The sequence below is a fragment of the Triturus cristatus genome, chromosome 12 (genome assembly GCF_964204655.1).
Source record: "Triturus cristatus chromosome 12, aTriCri1.1, whole genome shotgun sequence".
Taxonomy (NCBI): domain Eukaryota; kingdom Metazoa; phylum Chordata; class Amphibia; order Caudata; family Salamandridae; genus Triturus; species Triturus cristatus.
This window is the reverse complement of record NC_140595.1, coordinates 47,538,077-47,560,659: the sequence shown is the minus strand read 5'-3', so window position 1 is coordinate 47,560,659 and position 22,583 is coordinate 47,538,077. Positions and strand designations below refer to the sequence as shown.

Genomic DNA, 22,583 nt, shown 5'->3' with positions numbered 1-22,583 from the left:
TATGAGTTGCAATACCTAGATATCTCGGAGGACTATAGAGATATCTTAGCACGAGCCAGAGCAAACAAAACGTATCGCTTGAAAATTAAGCTTTTTTGCCTGTGGTGCCAGCAGTCTAACATCCACCCAAATTCACCTCCAGAAAAAGGTTTTGCCATACCTACTCTCTCTGATTAGATAGGGTCTGGTGCATTCTTCCATTAAAGTGCATCTCGCGGCTATCTAAAGGTACAGATGAACATGCAGTTCGCCCCGGGTGGCAAAGTTTTGGTGGAATTGCCAGATTGCACCCCCCCCCCCCCCCCCCCTTCAGCTCTTACATGTGTTTGCCACCCTGCGGAAAACAGACGCAGGAATCGCCAGCACCCCTATCCCCCAGGCGGCCACTGCGGGGTGGCAAAGACAGGGAGCGCCACGGGGCACAAAGTGTCTAGCTTCACCACTGCAGGTTCTACTTCTCTGTGGTCCAACAGACTAATCACACAATTTCTTAAAGGCTTATTCAGGATTTTTCCTCTAATAAAAATCACCTCCTCCCGCCTAGCAACTGAACACGGTATTGTCACAACTGATGAAGAGTCACTTTCAAACCTATTCACAGGGCAGAACTAAAATTCCTAACGTGGAAGGTTGCTTTTTGCGTTTGGCTTTTACCTCCACAAGGAGAACTCCAGCTTTCACAATAAAGAAACCTTTTTACAATTCAAAAATAATACTGTGGGTCTCCGAACTAATCCCAAGTTCATACCTAAAGCTCCAATAGATTTCCATATCCACTAACCTGTTGTGCTCAAGACCTTTCTTCCCAGATCTGCGAACTTTACATAGCCTTGCTATAAAAAGGTGCTAGAAGTTCTGTTTGCATTGCACAAAGCATCTGCACACTACAGACAAGATATTTGTGGCATATGGAAACCATAACAAGGGAGGTCTGGTTTTAAAAGCCACCATAGAAAGATTAATCTTGGCAGGCATTCAATTCTGCCACTCTGAGGCCGGTCGGCCTTTAAGAGGAAAGGCTAAGGCACACTCGACCAGGGCAGTCTCTACAACTACCCTGTTTGCTGGAGTGCCTATCACGAGTATATGCCGTGCTGCAACGTGGAAAACTGGGCATACAGTCACCCAACATTTTAGCCTTGCTTTGGTGCAGCGATTCAGCTGTCGATCACGCGGTGCTTCGACATCTTTTCCAATAAGGTGAGCCTTGTCTCGTGAGTGTGTATCTATATATATATATCTATACAGACACACATATACATTTGTACCCACCATCCGCTTTTGGGTTATATAACTAGATTTTACAGTATATGGTATGTGACTGCCAACTATTCTGATTCGAGCATATGAATCTATGAAAGATCCAATACTGGAGAAACGTGTTATTTACTTGTAACTCACATTCTTAAGTATTAATATCTTTCATAGATTCACATGCGACAACTTCCTACCCTTGGAGGCTCTCCATCTTGGCAAGTGGTGATTCTTTACACTTGTGTTAGAAAATCTAAGGGAAGAGGCCTCTGCTGGGAGTGTTCCAAAGGGTGCTATTGCGTGATTGGCTGGAGTTTGGTTCTTTATAATTGATATAGCTAAGCTACAAAAGTCAATGTCTTTTACCACTGTAAGCTATGTATGTTACTTCTACTGCTCTAGAATATACCATGGGACTCCCACCTCGACAACGGGGAAGATTTAAGCATGTGAATCTACGAAAGATACAAAAAGAACTGTTGATGGACAGAATGCAGAACAATGTCATACATTCACCCCAGTACAGAGATCTGGGCCTAAATCCATCGTTTTTTTGCTCACCATGCCATTCCAGTTTGGACCCAGCCATATGCAAATCAGTCTTGACCCTGTGCCCCATGGAACAGTCCAGCCCGAACTGCCAGGCCAGGTCCTCCCTGGACTGGAAACAAGCATCCTAGGACCGGTTTTGGGATTTCACCCCTCCTCAGCCGGGATAGCTTGATTCCAGTGGCATGGAGAGCACGGGACTCACGTCTGAGCATACCCGTCCCACTCGGGGTGACAAATGCAAAAAGAACTGTTGATGGACAGAATGCAGAACAATGTCATACATTCAGTGCTTGCAATGTTCAACACTCCGTCCATCATCCCCTTTGGTTTTGCTTTGTTCGCCCTAAGTTGGCAGGGTATGCCCAGACGTGGGTCCCTTGCTCACTTTGCCACTGGATTCAAGATAGCCTGGCTGATGAGGGTTATGAACCCGAAACCGGTCCCAGGATGCTTGTTTCCAGTCCAGGGAAGACATGGCTTGGCAGTTTGGGCTTGACTGTTCCCATGAGGCACAGGGTCAGACTGATTTGCATATAGCCATGTCTGAAATGGGGTGGCGGAGTGAGCTAAAGAAAGATGATGGATTAAACCCAGATCAGTTGACTGGGGGTGAGTGCTTGAAATGTTCGACACTCCGTCCATCATCCCCTTTGGTTTTATTCTATGAAAGATACCAATACTGGAGAACGAAAGTTACAGGTAAATACGTTTTTTTATCTCACATAAAAACGGAACTATCGCCAGTACCCCTACTCTGCAGTCAGCTTTTATCCTTGGTGATATGGACTCGCCATACAATATAATGCACCAGGCAAGCCTGTATTAGATAATTTGTGATGAGGATGATTTCTCTATTTAATCTCATTGTGTTAATTTTTCTGTGGGTGTTTTATATCTGCTTTTTTCTCATTTATATTGCTTACAGCAATGCTTCAGCAAGTAAAAGTATTTCTAATAAATCCCTTGCTCTTGTCTTTCAAGTACCATCCGTTTGTTGGGCAAGGAATTCACCCTGGATTCATAACTATGGCAGCGTTCACCACTTTCGGGTTGATTACAACATTATATTTTATCAAACAAAATCTACCTTTCACTATAAAATAAACCTGAAACCCCAAGGGAAAAAAATGATTACAACTTCAGTGACTGTCTCTTTGTACATGGAGTAAAGCTTATTGCGGAGCAGAGAAATTTGCCTCCAGTGTTACTTCCATTTCTTTTTCACAACTTTGCAGAGCATTGGAACATTTCATGTGTGACATGACAATTTTGTCTTTGTTAATAATGATTTTTAAAAAACACCTCTTCAAAGTGCTTCCTGACTTCCCCTCAACTAAGTTAAACTTATCAGGGCAAAGCATGTTATTCCCTTTGATCTAGTCCTTCTGTGAGGAAAGGGCTGCTGTCCTACATTGCTGCCTACACATTCAGTCAGCACATCTTGGCTCGTATTTTACAGGAACAACAGAAAAAATGTCACCCTTGTGCTTCAGTCGCCACTATAGTGGCAGACTCCACCGAAACACTGTTTTCTTTGGATCCATTGTTATACCAGGCAACTGGTGCCAGATGTTTCTTTGAAAGGCTGGGCACTTTTCCATCTATTCAGTTGATAGCAACAGGAAGGTCTGAGCTTCAGGATCAACCATAATTGTATTTTCAATGATTTGGCAGGTAGGGTAACCATACTTTGTACTACCTGGTCATGTCATATCACACTACCCTGCCGATAGGACTTGTCCAGGAACCATGGCAAGATTTTTCTCCATCTAACAGACACTTTACATCTACAAATGAAGTGTAGGAAGTTTCTGAATGTGATGAGGCATCCTTCCCCCATGACCTGCTGCTCACTGATGCTTTGCTTGGTGCATCTCTCCCTCCACACAATGTATTTTTATTTTTTTTGCATTTGGCTAATAGTCCAGTGGCAGTCCGAGCACAGGTCCTTTTACGCTATTTGCCATTCATGATTTTCCCAGCGCTGGATCTTTCGTAGGTTCCCAAGCTTGAATCATTCTCCATCGGTGGTTTACAAACACGCTTTACAGTAACATACTTGAAAAGCTGCTTTAAAAATTGGACTAATCACTTTATGAGTGGGGCATAAAAACTTCAACCGGTGAGGTAAGCGTGTGCCTTATTCCAATCTTCTGAAGATGTGTACTGCATATATTTTGTATTTCATGGGCATGTTGAAAAGAACTGCTTAAGGCCGAGACCAAGAATAATCTTAATTAGTTGGCTTTATGGCTGTATCACCAGAGGAAAGCACTTATTAAGCCTTGTGACTCTGAGGGTATGTCTTCCTGTCCGAATGACGTGGCATTTGTTGGTATCACAAATTTAGGAAACTAAAGTCAACTACACCACATCGCAATGCACAGCATGATGTTCCAACAGCCATTGAGCAAAATGAGAGAGCAATGAAAACATTGTACACAAAGTGTTACATATTGTTATTTTAGTTAAAATAAATTACGCTGCATCAAGTACATAAATATATTTGTAGTGTTTAAACATTCTGGTTTTAAACTCGTTTTACAAGCAAAGACATGGGTCCAGCTATATCCGAAGCTTTGGATTAAGCGTTAATACTCTCCCTCTATGGGAGTGCGCACGGGGACTTTAAGCACAAGGTAAAGCCAAGCCTCAGAGGAACACTTCCTGTACATCATTTGCAGTGCACTTGGCATTCAATAACCTGTAGACAAGGGATTGCATCTCACATCAAAAAATAAACACAGGCTGCCCACAGCATTTATTCATTTCTAAAAGTTATGCAAGACATCCCTTGAAGGCATTATTATGTCTTTTGCAATTACAAAAAAGATGGGGGAAATCCCAAGACTGGAATGCAGCCTCAGATCTAGGTCCACGTTCTTTCAAGACAGTGTCTGGACATCAGCAAGTAGTTCTGGCTTCAAGACATTAATACCGCTTGTTGCTCCAGCAGCCTCCACATCTTTAATCACTCCAGTGTCCCACTGAAATGTGAGCAAGGCAGCTGGAACCTGTAGCGAAATTAGAGAAACATGCATTAAAAGATCTCCCATGATGGAGACACCATTTAGGAGCCTTGAACATTTGTGATCCTGCAAAGATGCACAGCAACACATTGCAGCATTCAAGAGAGAGGAAGACTGATAAAATGAAAAACCATCTCTCGAGAGACACCACAAGCAGTGATCAGGAAAACTAGAAAGCAGTACCTGTGAAAGAGCACAAAACCAAGCATTCATCTGAAACTAATAAAGAATGCAATTATATTCCAATGTAAATCTATTTTCAATTTTGGTTTGCACAAGGATTTGAAAATTGAAACTAAGCTTGATCGTGAACTCGGAAAATCTCCTTTAAAGGTTAGGAAAAAAATGACTATCATCCACAAGTCAAAGTTGGACTGCTGCAAGTGCAATTCCCTGGCCTAGGCATTATTCACTGACATTTTTATTCTTGGGTTTATCAAGCAACACATCACTTACTAGTCCACATTCATTGAAATGGGTGTTCTCATCCTCCAGTTTCAGTCCCCCTGGGCCGAGTAGCTCAAAAGGCATCCAATCATTCTCTAGCGCTGCCCTCACAAAATCCATGAGAGCAGAAATACGCTCACGGGCATAGAAGGTTCCTGAAAGAGCACACAACAGAACATGAGGAATCCTTTGACTATTTCAGGAATGATTCTTCGATTAATTGCAACACCACCTAGGGCTCTAATAAAACCATGTGATGGTGGCTTGCAATGTAAGTTCACCCTGCACCCAGATGCTGGCGAAGATGGCATCTCTGTCAAGACAACTTGCTTCTTTACCTTGTATGATGAGTCCATCAGGTAGCCGGACCCGGAGCAACGTGTAATTATATTTTCGCATCTCCCTCTTCTCCTCTTTTTCACGCATGGCTTTAGTTCTCAGCATGGAGTTTCTCTCAGTTGCTTCGGCCCTTCATAAAAAGCACACTGTTAGTTACCAAGGCAAGCATGTCTGCATCAACCAGAGTAATTTCGTGTTATATTTGCACCATTCACACTTCTGGCTTGCCTGCCTTTTTTCAGTTTTCTTAAATACTGAAAAAGAACATGTTGTATATATGAACATTACAAGAAAATTAAATTTCCTTACAGTGACCTCCAATCAATAATATGGTCTTCCACCAACAACATTGAGTCAAATGGGGTAGGGAATATCAAGGCCAAAATATCGAGGGGTCACAATATTGTGACAAGGATATCCAGGGACAAAATAATCAAAGAGGTAAGAGCACTGTGGGTGGTATAGATTTACTGTTCTCAACTCCACAGCTACGTACCTTGATGATTATATATGTATCAGACTCGTTGCTTGTTTTGCCCGTCGCAACTCCAAATCATAGGGCGCATCGTCAACAACGGACAAACCAAGCCAGGTCTGATTACATTTTAAAAGACCTCGTAGACAAGGAATGATGGCGCCGTGTTCTGGCCAAAGATACAATTTATTGTTAGCTGATCTGACGCGTTTCGCCTGCCCAGCAGGCTTGCTCACCAAAAAAGAGCGAGCAAGCCTGCTGGGCAGGCGAAACAAGTCTGATCAGCTGACAATAAATTGTATCTTTGACCAGCACACAGAGTCGTCATTCCTTGTTTCCAAGGTTTTTTATATATATATTATATATATTGAGAGGCATCAAAAATCTATACAAAAGTACCTTTCAATATCTTGTCCTTTCATGCTCTGGTCACGATATTGGGACTGCCGATATTCTTGTTTCAATATACCCAGCCCACACAGAGAGGCACTCAACACACATATCATGTATATTCAGAATGTGAAAACAGACAAATATGATGATAGTTTCTATTCCCACATGTAGATGTCATTTACCATTTGAAAGCAAGTACTCACACTTCTGTGAACACCAAACTGCAATGTTTTTCATCATGCAGCTTTCATTCATATACACTGAACAGCTCCATCAATTAGAAAGATCTGGAATTAGTGATTTAAAATGTAAACTTCTTTTTTTCAAAAGTAACTGATTTTGCATTAATAACCACTCTCATTGTGACCAGGAAGCTTAAAACCTACAGTTCTTCAAAATAACCCACATTTACAGCCATTTGACCAATTAAGAATTTCCAATTCGTTGGTAGAAAGCCCTAACTGCAGAGAATGTTCCTTGAAGCAGTCTTGCTTTAGGAATCATAGGCTCGGCTTTAAAAAAAAAAAACAGTCTCAAGAAAGCTGCAGGATAAAAAGTCAGTAGTAGCAGAATTTGTCACACAACTTTACCGATGTTTTTTTTACACAAATCAAGGATAAACTTCCTGCATTTTTCTAAAGTTGTAGTAGAATTTTTTTTAAATGATAAGCAGCTCACTAGATTAATAACCCTTCGAAAATCTTGACTTTGTAATAGAAAAAACAATGAAGGAAAACGATGTCATTGTTGTAGGAAGGTGGATATCTGACTATGCTTACCCCCAATTTTTTGCCTAGTGTCTAGCTGGTTTTTCGACTTAGTTGGCCTGAGATCCTGCCATTCAGGATCTCAGCCCATCTGCTCTCTCTTTAAAATGGACTCCATGTACCCTAGGTGCATAACCCATTGGAACTAGATCACCCTGTGAGCCCATGTACCAGTGTACACTAGGTACCCAGGGCATTGGTGTATCTAAGGCCTACCAGGGGCTGAAGCATGTATTGTGCCACCCCTGGCCTGGCCTAACAAATTTGACACAACTGGCTGATCACTCAGCTGGGGTAAGTTGGTGTAACCACCTCTTACTTAGGTATAGTATACCTATGCCTAACCTTAAATGGGACACCTGGTAACCTATAAGTCACTCCTATGGCAGGCCTTAACAATCCTGAAGGCAGAGTGCTTGGTTCCATGTGAGATGGTGCTCTGGCATGAGCTGAGCCTGTCTGCAGTGGTCGGAACAACTTCCTTCTACCGTTTCCAGATATCGTCATACCATATACTCTTAAGTGCATTATGAACCTCGCGGTTAAATGCTATCTTTGGTTTGGCCTTATCAAAACATGTCGAGTAAGGTGTCATACGAATTGGAATACTAACCCCTCGCCAATTCTGGCGACGGGGTTAGCATTCCACCCTTCTAGAGGGACACAACATGTACAGTACCTGAAACCCAGGTAAAATCAGACATAGCCTCAGCTCCACAAAATGGATGCTGCCACCACAGACACAAGTCTGCCCTCCTGCTGCTGGGAGTCCTTCCAGCTTGGGAGACGTGGACAAAGGGTTTCCTGCCAGGGGAGGTGCGTGCACCACCCCAGACAGGATTTTGTGTATTGGTCAGGTAGGGCTTGAATAGAATCAGACATGCCTGAGGCTCACAAGGAGCCTCGGTGCATATGCCAGTTCAAACCGGTCCTGGGGCACACCAGCCCCGGACCTGGGGCGAGCTGGACAAAGGATTGGGGGTGTAACCACCCCCCTTCCTGGTCCCACCCTTAGGGAGGGACCTAGCAGGTAGTCCGGCCTCTAGAATCCGCTTAAAGGTAGGAGCTGTGTCCTAAGACTTCAGACATCCTGGAATCAACTTAACTACAAGAAGAAGACGTGAACTTTGACGCTCTGCTGCACAGACGACAGAAGGAAATCTCCCCTATGGTCAGGGAGTGACCATCTTGCTAACGCAAGCACCAACCAGCTACTCGACGTCTGCTTTGCCGCCGCCTCCTGCCCGAGCCCAGAGCCCGACAAGACCTGGACCTCCAGACCTCTCACAGCCCGATCCACAGTCCCTGCAAAGAAGGAACCCGTGGAGGCACCGAGACACGTGGAGCCAGCCATCTTGAAAGACCGACGACAAGCTGCAAGCGCGACAACAGAGGCTCCCTCCAAGTTCTGCTTTGGGTCCTGAGAAGCCCAACACCCGAGCAGCATCTGCACAAAAGGTGAGCCCTCCAGCATCTCCACGATCTGCGTAGGGCCCCTCTGCACTTTGCATCTCAACGCGCCTGCCCGGTCCCTGGCCCGTTGGCTAGTGGCCATTTTGGCGACGAACCTTGAAATCTACGACGCTGGTCTGGTTGCTCCAGACTGGCCCCTGCTGCTCTCCAAAGGAGCAGCCCCTCTGACCTTGCTGGTCAGAACAATCAGCTTTCTTCATTCTTCACGACTTCTGCCTTTGCCAAGGCTTGTTTGCTTCTTTCGAGTCGCCGACACCGAGAGCCTGCGTGGGACAGCTCGTGAACCGACTCCTGGACGTCGTCGACCTTCAGGGACCACGTGGCTGCGGAGACAAGCTACACCTCATCACCTGTTTGCACCCGACATTGCCTGGTACCTACCTGGTGCCACGCCGGTCACTGGCTAGTGACTGTGAACACTGTCCCCTCTGCTTTCAGGTCTTCTACAACTCCGATCCACTCTTGGATCCACCGCATCTCTTCTGGACCGACCGCCTGCAGCATCTTTGTCGTCAGGCTCCATTGAATCGATAGACGAAACCCGACGCACTTCGAGACCTATGCACCCGCTTCCTGTGGGTGAGGTAAAGCCGGTGCCCAAGTGTAGAGAAACATCTCTAGTGTCTGTGTTTTAAGTCCCAAGTTCGTAGTCCATCCAGAAGACCCTTCTAGCAGTAACTTTTACGCACCCATTGAAAACCTATGGGATCCCGCGTGTAACTTTCCTCACTGCACACGCGACCCGTGGACCTCCTGGTCACTAACTGAAGTTAGCTCCTTGTAGGCCCAGCGATTCTAGAGGCCCTAGGCCTTTTCCCTTTCCTGTTTGTGGTACTTATACCACTATTTTAGTATATGGTTTGATCGGCCACCAGGGCCTATCCATATAAAGTGCAACTTCTGTATATTGTAATACTTTCTTGTTTAACGATTTGTGCTCCTGTGCTCATAAAGAGTCTAGGGGATACTTTGAGTAATAAATACATATATATTTTGAATATATATCTGTGTGGTGTCCTTTCATTGGTATAAAGGGGGGTTACATATGGTAAAACAGCCTGCTTTAACGAGTTTAGCCTCAAAGACTGCTTAGCCTACGCTACCACTAGGGCAGCTAGTCCGAAAAGGTTGACTTACAACCACACCATAAGGGTTGCTTGGCATGGTACAAGGTGGTCACTTTAACTAGTGAACATCATATACCAGGCCAACTTCTCACAATTGTAAATGCAGTAGGCTGGAGAATCATCCCAGAATGCAGTCAGAGTAAAATTTCAGTGGCCAAGGGCTATGTCTGAAGGTTTCAAGGATCTGGAGGTACCGTTTATGAATTTAATGACAATACTCCAGGTAAAGGGGATTGTAGTTTGTATTTATTTTCCATTAAAGGACTGCGATTATTATGTATGAACACTGAGCAGCTGATGATGTAATGGTGCATATCTGCATGAAATTCAGTCAAGTACGCTTTGCAGAGTGGCCTGAACCGAATATGTGAATTGGAATACCAATCCAGTAAAAGTTATTGATGTCGAGAAAACTGATCCCCTCTTAGCAATGTACAATAACCTAAGCTTTTCTGAAGACAACAGTGAAAGTGTTCTTCCCTCCAGCTGAAAAGATACAAAACCAATTTCTAACTAGACCAGTTGACATCCTTACACCAAAAAGGCAACTTATAGTCTAGGGAAAAAAATAGATGCTATCACAACTGTAATTATAATTTTACAGCAATATCAAATATCTTGAACTTCCTAATGTCTGTAGTCGTATTACAAACAAAACCTGAAAAACTAAATTCTCACGTTGGGGATCTGAAGTGTCCGTCCTGCAGCAAAGGATAAATTAGGTAAGAAAAAATTGAAGCTCATTCTGTAAAAGATAAAAAAGCATCTAATAAGAGGTTCGGACAGAAAACAAAATTCCCTATCATCATATATTTTTTAGCGTGCAGGGTGAGGTTTTGAATCCAGTAGCTGTACTATACTTTTTCATCTTCTATATGTGCAGCATATAGAAATATGAAAACGCAGCCCACTTCCTTTTAGTGTGGCGGTGCATCAAAGTTATACTGCTTTAAACCCCTCTGGCCCTTTCCCCGTTTTAACATTATATTTGAGCCTACGACTGAGAGCGTTTACCCCAGATCACCTAAGAAGGTGAAGAACCAAGACGAGAAATGGAAGTCCAGAAGGAATTGGGAGATCATCCAAAACAGAAGAAGCATTTGCAATGCAATAGGTCTCGCATTTGCGAGAGTTTAAGCTACTAGCATTGCAAATGACAATGCCTTTTATTTGTTTTAAAAACCAAAACATAAATAAAAGACATTGTAATTTACAATGCGAATTGCTCAAACTCGCATAAATGCGAGACCTATTGCATTGCAAATGCTGGTTTGGGTATAGAGCTAAGGCGGTGACAAGAGTGAAGAGAGGAACTGCAGACTTCACGCCCACCAGTTACTACATCAGAAAAACTCCCCTGCCCACCGCCTAGGTACAGGAGTCTAATTTAAAGGCAATTTTTATGAGGCTGTGGGGGCCATTGAGGTTACGTCGTTCCTGCGAGACATCGAGGGAAGCGCTGACAATATTTACCTGTAATTGCATAAAGACAGCCACCACATTTCTCACAGATGCAAATTACAAATAAACTCCAAGTGCATCAAGATAAACACAGACTGGTATTTCTCCCTGCAGTGTGAAACCGCAGAACCCGTGCACAGGTAGAGCTCTACTCACTGCTCCACAGCAGAGGGAGTGGCAATGGAACCGCATGAAACTCACTCGGTGACTTGAATGTGTCGTCCGGTATCCCTGAGCAGCACAAACCCCTCCAGTAAGCATTGGAGTCATAACCAGGATGACGCAGATAAGCAGGAGCCTTCTGGCATGGATGACATGGGGGGATGGGCTTGAACCATAGGACAGAGGGACTAGGGCTAGGCCGTCATACCATCGCTTTCATTTCAAGTTTACGCATCCTTAGAGGTTTGTGGAATAAAGATGAACGTGTCTGCAGACCACTGTCTCCTACTCTTCCTGCATACCTTGTCTTCTTACCTTGGGTTAAAATACAAACGGCACGCTTGTGTCTGTATGTTATCTGGCAGTAGGGGTGCGAAAGGCTAAGGTTTAAAAGCGAGAGCTGCTGGATGAGACTCTTATCGGCCTTTTGCTGCCACCTTGTGGCAGAATCTAGAAAACTATCTTAAAAAATTTACAAGCACAGTTAATTTAACAAGCTGTCGCTGTTGCTCGTGCCTGCACTGACTGGTGCTGTGCGCGAGCAAAATATCCAGTCCGGGTGGGCGGGGCCTAAGGGAGACAGGGCGGTCACCAACCCCCACATCCAATAGAAAAGCGACACCAATAGATCTTGCAAGCGAGCAGCGCATGCGCTGCGTCGCTAGGCGAGACCTAAAAATGAAAGTGAACTTAAACATCTCTCCATTAATCCCAGTCTTTTATTTCGACCTTAAAATGTCCATAAATTTCAACATTCTCTTCACTGGCATGGATAAAGGCTAATGTCATGCCAAGACACCTCCAAGGCTAACAATATTCGGCGTCTTTTATTCGGGGGGGGGGGGGGTCGGGGGTCATTCAGGTCAGAGGTGGCAAGTGTCTCATTTTTTTAATGTTTGTGTTTTGTATATCTGTCGTCACATTGTGCATCTTGGCAGACATCTTTTATCTAGACATAACTCCATTACTGTTGCTCCGGTATTACATCTTTGCAGTGTCTCTCCTCTGAACCTCAGGCTATGGTACACGCTGGAACATTGGGACTTCCACCCCTTGTACATCTGTAAAGGACTGGCCTGCTTTCGTCCATGAGTGGCCACTTCACTGGATCCAAATGTGGTAGGAGGAGAAAGGCCTCTTCTCAGTGCTGTTTCCGCGGACAATCCAGAGAATCAAACTATAGCTAGCCTGGAATATTGCAGCTGTCACTGCTCTGCAACACTATTTCAAATAGCATGTAGGTATTTTGTGCTGTAGGGTTTGGTTGCAGAATGGAGCCTCAACCAAGAAACGGACAGATCTGTAGCAGATATTCAGTAAGCTCCACCCATTAATTATTTTATATTCTAGTTTCATTTTAAAAAGTCAGGATGATATAGTTATTTTTAATAGATCCGCTCATCTTGGGGGGCGAAATTCAGTATTTATTACTTTAATGAGGATGTTTAGAGTGGTGAAATGGATTACAGGTGTGTCAAATTTCTTTTTAGATCAATAATCACGGTCAATTGCACATCACCTGAAAACAACTGTAACCTTTTCTCCGAAACATACCTGCCCGCATTCTTAGTGAAGATAAGCAAGGGTCACATTTTTACATACATGCTTTGACATAGACTACTCACCTTAGCTTTTGTTCACGTTCAATCTCTGTTATGCTGAGATTGTAGAAGTCATCTGGCAGCTCAAACTGGGAAGCTTGTGTGGAGGGCTGAAAGATCTGCATGTTTCTATCGAGCATGGCCCTTACAGGTTCTGCACTCAGCAGGTTCTCCCGATACTGCTCCAGGTCACTCAGTTTTTCACAGACCTCTTCTTTCAGCACGAAGAATTCTTCCTCTGATTCTGTAAGAACAAGGTCCCTTTAACTTCTTACGGCAACCTTTCTGCAAACGCCTTCTTATAGTAAAAGATGGAACTGCAGCTTAAATGGGGTCACACTGTTGTTGCCCTCTTATCTTGAAGACACAACCGCTAAGTCCGGCAAGCAAGGACAAAAACAGAATGCAACATTTCCCTATAGTCCTTCTTTATCCTATATATTACACTGTTGGGTATAATGATTGCATATTTCATAGGGGTCCCAGACCAGTCATTAGAGTCTCCCATGAATTACATATTCCAAATAACAGATAGCTTAGGAAATTAGTATCACATCCGATTCCCTTTGCACTATTCCAAGCATGATAATGATTCTGAATTACCAAAACACATTGTGCAATATTAACATGGCAATAACTGATCCGGATTCTCCCCATAGAAGGTAAATATTAACAACATATCCTGTCTAAGCAGTGGTCATTGCTGAACATGGCTAAGAGTAACATCCTGATCACCCTCCTCTCCCAGGCAAAATAAGCTTTCATTACAGCAGACACTATTCACTAATTCCCACCTACAGCTTAATAAAATTCAACAATATTGATTCTTACTTACTACAATAAACCTGTATAGTACATCATTAATTTTACTGTTTCAATATATATTTTCCAGTGTGAAACATAGCTTTACCCTATGTATTATTAATATATGGAATAAGGTCCGCCTTCACGCACATTATAAGGAACTGCAAATCTGAGGAGCTCCCAGACCATATAGCGCACAAGACCAAAGGGCTAGTGGAACTCCATATAAATAGACCAGTGCAACCCTCTCCTTTCTGATCGGCTGAGTTATCCTTCTGTTCTGTAGGCTGTCCTGCAGGTGAGGTAGCAGAGGGAACAGAAGGTGCACCAGTTTACTTACCCCAGTATTAGATCTTTCATAGATTCACTTGAATGAATCATTCCCAGTGTGGAGATAGGAGTCCCACGGTACCTTAGCAATGAAATGATAGGTATGGACTAAAAAGGCCCTAGGCCCTTCAGTTTAGGAACATATAGTATTTTTTTTTTAAAAAGAGACCAAACTTACGTTTCAACCAATCAGGTTGCATCACTCTCTGGAACACTCCTGCAAGAAGCCCCAGTCCCTCAGATTTTGTACCGCACGTCATGCAAGGAAGTCTCCACTAAGCTCTGCTAGGTTCTACCTGACTTGTTATAGAAGAACTTCAACGCTATATCTCATCAGATATATATACATACTTCAGGTTATCAGTGGTTTCTAGTTGTAATTCTGCCTCCTACGTGTCAGAGAAAGCAAAGAAGGGTCTATTCCAAGCCTGTGGTACTTGTGGTTAGAAGAGGCTTTGCTCTGATGACCTTTATCAAGATTGCATATGCTGCCTTTATCCATCTCATAAGGATTGCAAGGTATATCGTACCTTCTCTTCAAAAACCTTGAAGGACCGTGAGGACAGACTACTGTTATGGCTCCAAAAACTTAAAACCAGAAAGGAGCCGGTGTCAGACGATAACAGTGATGATTCTTCATCTTCCTCAAAAAGATCACAAAAAAGAGACGGTTCTTCAAATCCTCGTTCCTCTCCAGAACCACCTAGAAAATCCTTAAAAAAAACAAAAAAACTCATAGGTCTCACAGAGTACGCAGTCCATCTAAGTCTTCATATGAAGGTGAGGTTTCTTCAAAGCAAAAAGAGAAGAAAGATCTATCTTTTTCCTCAAAAAGGCCTGAAGCAAACAAAGTCTGAGCCTCCTTCATCTCCGCCTCAGGTTTGTTACACTTTCAAAAAGCCTTCATCCTCTCCGTCGATAGACAGATCGTCAACAAGTTTTTCACCACTGACGAGAGAATGGATGTCTGCGCCCTCAACTACATTCACTGCAGCGTTTACAACATCCACCACCAGAACCATCTCCACTCTGTCGACGACTATGTCCTTCTCAATGATGATCTCATCGTCGACGAGTCATTACCCTAGCCCGTTGATGCTGAAGATACCAGCCTCGTTGATGAGGACTTTCCCGTTGACGGCAAAATCAGCCTCAGCGTCACTCAAACCACCATTCACCACAACATCCTCGTTGACGAGAGAAAAATCTATAGAAAACCCACAAAAGCAGGAAAAACCAAAACATCTTGTACCTTTTCCCATACTTCCTAACTGTTAGACGAAGATGACTGATGACGACGGTCTCTTTGGCGTTGCACACAGTCCATTTGAGCTGTATGTTAAATGTCAGGAGGATGAGTACGACAAGGGCGAATGTTACGATCAGGAGTACTACGCCCCTCCAGAAAAATTCCATCAGCAATATTAGGAGGAAATTATGTGTCTTCCCTCATAACTAGTTTCTGACCTCCAGTTCATGTTAACAGATTACCAAAGGCCCTCCAACATCGCCTACCACTCCTAGGATGCTGGCTCTCTATATAGTGTACTAAATAAAATAAAGTACAATGTGCAGAGTCCAGTGGGTCCCGGATTAGTTTCAGAGGCTAAAGTAGATAATACTAACGCTCTCTTTTGTGGTAGAGTAAATGAGCAGTTAGGCTTATCAGAGGGTAGTGCTAAGCTTTTGTTGAACCTCACAGAGGCAATAAGTGAGATACACACTAAAGAAATATATCGGAGACCAAATTTGAAAAATTACACTTCGTTTTATATATGTTTCAAAACCAAGAACTGTGTTCAAAGAGAAGTACAGTTCTCAATAGCAATTCATACAGGTAAGTAAAGCGTTCAAACCTGTGCGCTTTTACGCACAATGCAATCCTATGGAATGAAAAGTCAGAGGTGCATAAAGGTAGTTACATTCAGTTTCAGGGGTTCACTTTCAGGGTTTGGAGTTGCAGTGGGCCAAAGCACAACTAGTGTTTCTTCGGGAGCGACCCGGATTTCACCGGAGCTGGGTGCTGGTGAGGTTGTAGCTGGACGTTCTACAGTGAAGGGGCACCTGAAAACAAGCTGCAGAGGGGGACTTGGGGACAAGTACGAGACCTCCAAAGCAGGGGCTTAGGTCGTAAAGGGTCTTGGAGCCAGGGGGTACAGCCGGTTCTTCAGGACCCTGGCTGGGTGCAGAGTGGTTAGGTCGGCTGGGCTGGTCCGCAAAGATGCTCCTCGCGGTCAGGGGCAAACAGGTGGCAGGGGCAAAATCAGGACAGCCGGGCCACTTATGAAGTGGGTCTCCGTGATGAAAATGTCCTCCGATGCTGCTTGGTCCTGGTGCAGTGAGAATCGGTACTGGACTCTTACTGTTGGTGTTTGGTGCAGGGCATCTGGTACCCAGGGAGCTGGTGCTTGCCGGCTCCAGTTGGTCCTGGTGTCTTCAGACTCTGAGGGGAGACAAATCTCACCTTCCAGAGCACAAGTACCTTCTCCTGGTCACCTGCGGCGTCACTATGGCAGGGGAGCAGCAAGGCGGTGGACCGGAATCTGTTTGACGGGGCCATCGGAATTCAGGGGAGTAGCTCCTCTACTCCAAGGGAAACTGTGATTTTTTAAAGTGCTGGCAGTGTACCCAAGGCTTTGTTTGTTCTCCAGCTCGCAGGACGAGTCACGCTTGTCGAGAAAGGGCTGAGACGGGCAGGGTTTCGCATCGAAGTCCACAGTTCTGCTGCGGTACTCGCCAGGCAGTGACATTTCTTCGTCCTTCTTCTCTTGATCCGTCAAATTTGAGTTCCTAGGGTGACACTAAATACTCATTTTAGGGGCATTAAGGGAAGTGACAGGTAGTAGCCAATGGGCTACCTACCTTAGGGTGTCTACACCCTCTATATGACTGCTTCCTGTGGAAGGGGGCATAACCCTGGCCCTAGAATGCTAATTCCATCCAAAACAAGATGGAGGAATTTTAAAAGTGGGTCCACATCAGCTGGCCCGCTCTAGGGGAGATGACGGCTGAATATGGGCACACCGCCTAATCTTACTAATTTTCTAGCCTGTCTTACTACTAAAAAGTGGGGTCAGGACAGAAGTGTGGGCTTCTCCATTATCTAGAGAGGCTGGGTCGCATAACAAAGGCGGCCGGGCCTTTGAAGCTTATGGCCTTCAAAAGCACATCCTGCGTGGAGGAGGTTTGAACACCTCTGCCCAGAACAGGCTATGTTCCTGGCTTCCAAAAGTGAATGCTGTCACCTCAGGAGGTAAGTAACATGTCTATGGCGGCTGGCTTGTAGAGAACAGTCAGTCAACACACTAGTAGTTGCCAGGTTTTCAGAGGGCACCTCTGAGGCGCCCTCTGGATGCATTGTCTAATAAATCTGTCACTGGCATCAGTGTGGGTTTACAAAAACGAGGTGTTTGGTACCAAACACCTTGGGGTACAGTGAAGCCATCATGTAGCTGAGGACTTAGTAATCACAAGTGTCCAGGCCATGTACTCGTCATGGCTTCCCTGTGCACTTGTGATATCCAAGGGTGAACTTCGATATCATGGGGACACATCCACTCATGTAGATATGCCCATACATGGGTATAGTGCACCCTGCCATAAGGCTATTAGGCCTGCTGTAGGAGTGACATACCTATATCACATGCAGTGCTGGGTAGGCATGGCACACAAGGATATGTGCCATTTCGACTCTTGGTTTTCTCTGCACCAAGACATGCAAGCTGTAATGGCAGCTTGCACGAGCTTGGTGAGAGGTCCCTTAGGGTGGCACAATTCGACCTGCACCCATTAGGAAGCCTCTTTAGTTCCAAAGCCCTTGGTACCAGTGGTACCATTTACTAGAGACTTATATGGAGCCTAAAGTGGTGCCAATTGTGGACCAATGGTACAGTTTTCGCAATCGAACACTGGTGCTGGGGACCTGGTTAGCAGGAACTCAGCACACTTTCAGTAAAAGTTTCATCAGATACCAGGCAAAAATTAGGGGGTACTGTGACTGAGTCTTGTTTCCTACACCACTACACACGTTTCCCACCGCCAAAGTTTCCACCTATGCAGCTGTCCACTCCGTAAGCTTCAAGACCACTACTGCTGCCTTCATCAGCAGAGCATACTCCACAGACAGCTCTCCTACAGGATCCCACATTTTCTGATGATGACAAGGAAGAGGGTGAGTTCCGAGACGCTCACACGGTGAGGGATGATTATCTTTTACCAGCACCATCATCTCCAACGCTGCTTTCTGTGGATTCTCCTCCCAAGGACATAGGGGGTTTCATAACCATCTCGAAAGAGCAGCAAGAAGGTTCGGGCTTCCCATGCCTACAGAGAAGACACACTGCTTTTTTATGATTTTAAAGAGCCCTTTCGGAAAAGCATAAGGGCAATGCCCATTGCCGATTACATCTGGGTTGAGGGCATAAAGGTGATGAAAAATCCATAAACGTTTACTGAAGTATTGCTATGCTGAGATAAGAAGTACATGCCCCAGAAGATGCTCCTGCATGACTCAGTTGGCACCCTAAACCAGATTCTGTATATATACAGGTGGCCCAGCGCTGGTCAAACAATCCCTCAGAATGGATTTCAGCACCTCCAGACAAAGAGGGTAGGCGCCTTGATAAGACTGGGAAGCGTTTTTCTTCCATTGGCATTTACAGTAAGAGTGGCAAACTCTTTAGCTATCCTCAGATGAATCGATCGCCAAATGTGGTCAGATATCGCTCCATACTTGGACAAGTTTCCAGAGGACTTAAAAGCAGAGACCAAAAAAGTCATGCAGGGGCGTGAGCGCATATCAGAAATTATTGATTGCACCATTGACATTGCCACTACTGCTTTTCGACAACTGGTGGGAGCAGCAGTGATAAGGAGACAAAGCTGGCTCAAAGCCACCTCCTTTAGGCAAAAGGTTCAAAATAAAATCTTAAATATTCCGTTGATGATGCCCCCCTAGGCCATCAAAACAAACACTGACATGGCTATGTCATTGGGAACACCCTGCAATACAGAAAGATGCCCTCTCAAGGCGCTCTGCAAGAGGACACTCCTCCTATAGGGAAGGCTACCAGCAGTATTGCTACCCCTCATACTCATCAGCCTCTCAGCAGTTTTGTCCCTAGTATCAACAAAGGCAACCACCACAAGCATCCTATAACAGACCACCGCCAAGGGGAAAATTGGGATGTCAAGGAAAGGATATTGGCCACCGTCAATGACCAGTTACAGGCACCGGCTACTCCCCTGCTTTTTCATCCCGGCTAGAGGTGAGAATATCCAATCACCTTCAACACTGGCAAGAAATAACAACTGATCAATGGGTCTTAGAACTTATTCAATTTGGCCATACATTAGAATTCACCCTAACACCGCCTCCAACCCCACCTCAAACCTTCATTCAAAAACAAATGCAACTCCTCAAGAGGAGGTCAACACAATGCTCAAAAAAGGAGCTAAACAGAGAGTTCCTAAAGCATAGAAAGGAAGAGGATTCTATTTCTGTTTCTTCTTGATGCGCAAGAAGTCAAAGGAGTGGATCTGGATCTGAGAAACCTAAACAACTACCAAAGTTAACAGTCATTCCGCATGGTAAGACTGCAGGATATACTGCAACTCCTGAATCAAGTAGACTTTATGTCAACCCCCCCATCTCCTAGAAGCATATTTTCATGTCCCCATCAACCCAAAACATGGCAAATTACTAAGGTTCACAGTAGCCGGCAGTGGATGCAGCAGGCATACCTGTCAATTGGCATGCCTTCTTTAAACTTAGCTTCTCTTTTAGTCGTCACCACCGACACTTCTCTAGAGGGGTGGGGAGCTTATCCCCAAGATCTACAGGTCAGTGGCAAGTGGCAAGTGGAAAATGTCTCATATACATTTCTACATAAATCTGCTAGAACTCAAGGCAGTAAACCTAGCCTTGCAAGCTTTGCTTCCCAGAATCAAAAATTCTGCAGTGCTCAGCTGCACGGACAACACAACCACAATGCACTACATCAACAAACAGGGTGGCACGAGATCTCACCTGCTGTCCCAGAGAGCATAAAACATCTGAGAGTGGTTCGTCTTCCACAAGGTACATCTACGAGCGGAACATGTGCCCAGAAAGCAAAATAACATAGCGGACACTCTCAGGAGACTGAGGACCTCTCGACAACACGAATAGGAAATCGATCAGAGGACCCTCAACAACGTCTTTCTCCAGTGGGACAAACCGAATCAGGATCTATGTGCAACCCTCCCAGAACCAAAAATGCCAGATCTTGCTTGGCAGTTCGGGCTGGACTGTTCCCATGAGGCACAGGGTCGGACTGATTTGCATATGGCCATGTCTGAACTGGGGTGGCAGAGTGGGCTAAAGAACGGTGATGGATCAAACCCAGATCTGTTGACTGGGTGTGAGTGTTTAATTGGTTCTGATGCTCCGTCTATCACCACCCCCTTTTGTACCGCTTAGATCTTTGCAAGCAGGCATCGTCAACCAGGGTCGTGGAGGAATGCATTTTAGATCGCATGGTCTGGAATCAATGCTTACACCTTTCCTCCGATTCCACTCCTCGTAACAGTCCTCATGAAAATGAAGGACAAGCCATGCAAGATCATCCTCATAGCTCCAACGTGGCCATGCCAACATTAGTTAATGGAGTTACTCCTTCTCTCAGAGAAGAGCCACGTCCAGCTGAAGCAGATACCCTCTCTTCAGGACCGAGTGCTGGACCCGGATCCCAAGTCACTTCACTTGTTAGCCTGGCTCCTGAGTTCAATTAATTTGCACACTTAAACATCCAAACAGACTGCAGGGACATCTCAGCCAGAGCTTGCGCAGACAGTACAAATAAAACCTAATGATTCAAGTAGAAAAGATTTGCATTTAGTGCCAAACTGTTAAGGTACATCCACTTTCCTCTTCACCAGAAGAAATCCTTCTGTATCTTCTGCATCTGGCGCAATCGGGGCTGGCTTATGCATCCATTAAAGTCCATTTAGCAACCATCTCTCGCTTCAGGCGATCATCCATATCACCTCCATTATGGTCTTCCAGATTCGTTAAACAATTTCACAAGGGAAACGATTGGTGGCAAGTTTATCTTCGTGAATCATCTTGTCATGAGGAGGACGCAACCCAGTTACCAACCTCGGGGCTTGTAGTGTGTATTTCTTTTCTAGCAGAATATCAACATAAATTCATATATTTGCATCTTGCGATAGATGGTCTCATTTTGTAATGGTTTGCAAAACAAAATACTAAAACTATCAAATGTATAGCTACATATTTTTAATGTATATGTAACTTGCAAAAGGTTAGTGAGTTAAGCACATTGCCAGAGCTATCTTTCCACACCCCTCATGCAGCGCCTATAGCACCGTTTTTCTCTTTTGTTAAAGTTGTGAGGAGAGCTCCTGAGTTTTGGAAATTTCAAATGAAATCTTATTACCCAAAAGATGCTTACCTTTACCGAAATCTTAAAGCCCTCAAGGCAGATTACTTAGTTCATATGATCTTTCAATTACCGGACAGATTTCATCGTGGTAGCTGGTAAGAAACCTGCATATCTAGTGCTGAGCAAAAAAACACTGACCTACTCCAAGCGACTGAAGGTTTCATAGAACACACCAGACTACCAAACACTTGGTAGTCGTCCAAATCAAATCTTATCAAATGCTTATCCTAGATCCCACCTAAATGCAATTCTGGCACGTAGTGCTGACATTTTGTACGTTGGGTCACCTTGCCTGTAGGTTGACATACATTACTTTCCTTGTGACCAAAAAGTATTCACCAAACATGCAGAACTTATGCAATTATATTAAGGGCCAAGAAGCTTCAAAGGACATCCTTCGAACAGGGATGAACACTTTGGAACCACTGACATGTTCATTGCAGTATAGAGTTAGTTTAATTGGCACACTGGGATGAGCGCCACACAATTCCCCTGTATTTTTTTTTTATTATTGACAGAAAAAGAGCTTGGAGAAAACCAAGTTTGTGAATGAAAACTGGAGAACTTCATGTTGATTTAGGTAAATGACAAAATCAAGCTAGTAAATGGCAAATTAAGTGCAGAATAGAGGGTTCAGAGTCAAAAGTTCATTAACTAAATAGAACAAGATAAAAAGACCTCAAATTATGGCAGACAAAAATAATCACTAGAGAAAAGAATTGGTCACAGTACTTTGTTTTATCTGTGCCATGTCTGGTGCTGCACGTAGGAAGAAGAGGCTGAGTGTGTATACGAGTGATCTCAAACGTTGAGCAGGGAATGGGTAAAAGGTTATTGGTGGGAAAATGTCAGCGAACGGAAGACTTGGCAGTTGGGTGTTGCACTGCAGCACAAAAGTGCTCGGAGGAGGAAAATAGACAGAAA

The 22,583-nt window shown here is 44.4% G+C and overlaps 1 protein-coding gene across 1 annotated transcript in view; it reads right to left on the bottom strand.

Annotated features, from left to right (window-relative positions):
* Window positions 1-4,258: 4,258 nt before the first annotated feature.
* UBXN6 (UBX domain protein 6) overlaps window positions 4,259-22,583 on the bottom strand; it is a 59,250-nt gene continuing 40,925 nt past the window's right edge. The window contains exons 8-11 of the mRNA XM_085639532.1: window positions 13,105-13,324; window positions 5,621-5,751; window positions 5,292-5,437; window positions 4,259-4,820 (exon numbers count right to left, since the gene is read on the bottom strand). Of these exons, the coding sequence (XP_085495658.1) occupies window positions 4,692-4,820; window positions 5,292-5,437; window positions 5,621-5,751; window positions 13,105-13,324 (626 nt within the window). The 3' untranslated portion in view covers window positions 4,259-4,691. The remainder of the gene's footprint in view (window positions 4,821-5,291; window positions 5,438-5,620; window positions 5,752-13,104; window positions 13,325-22,583) is intronic.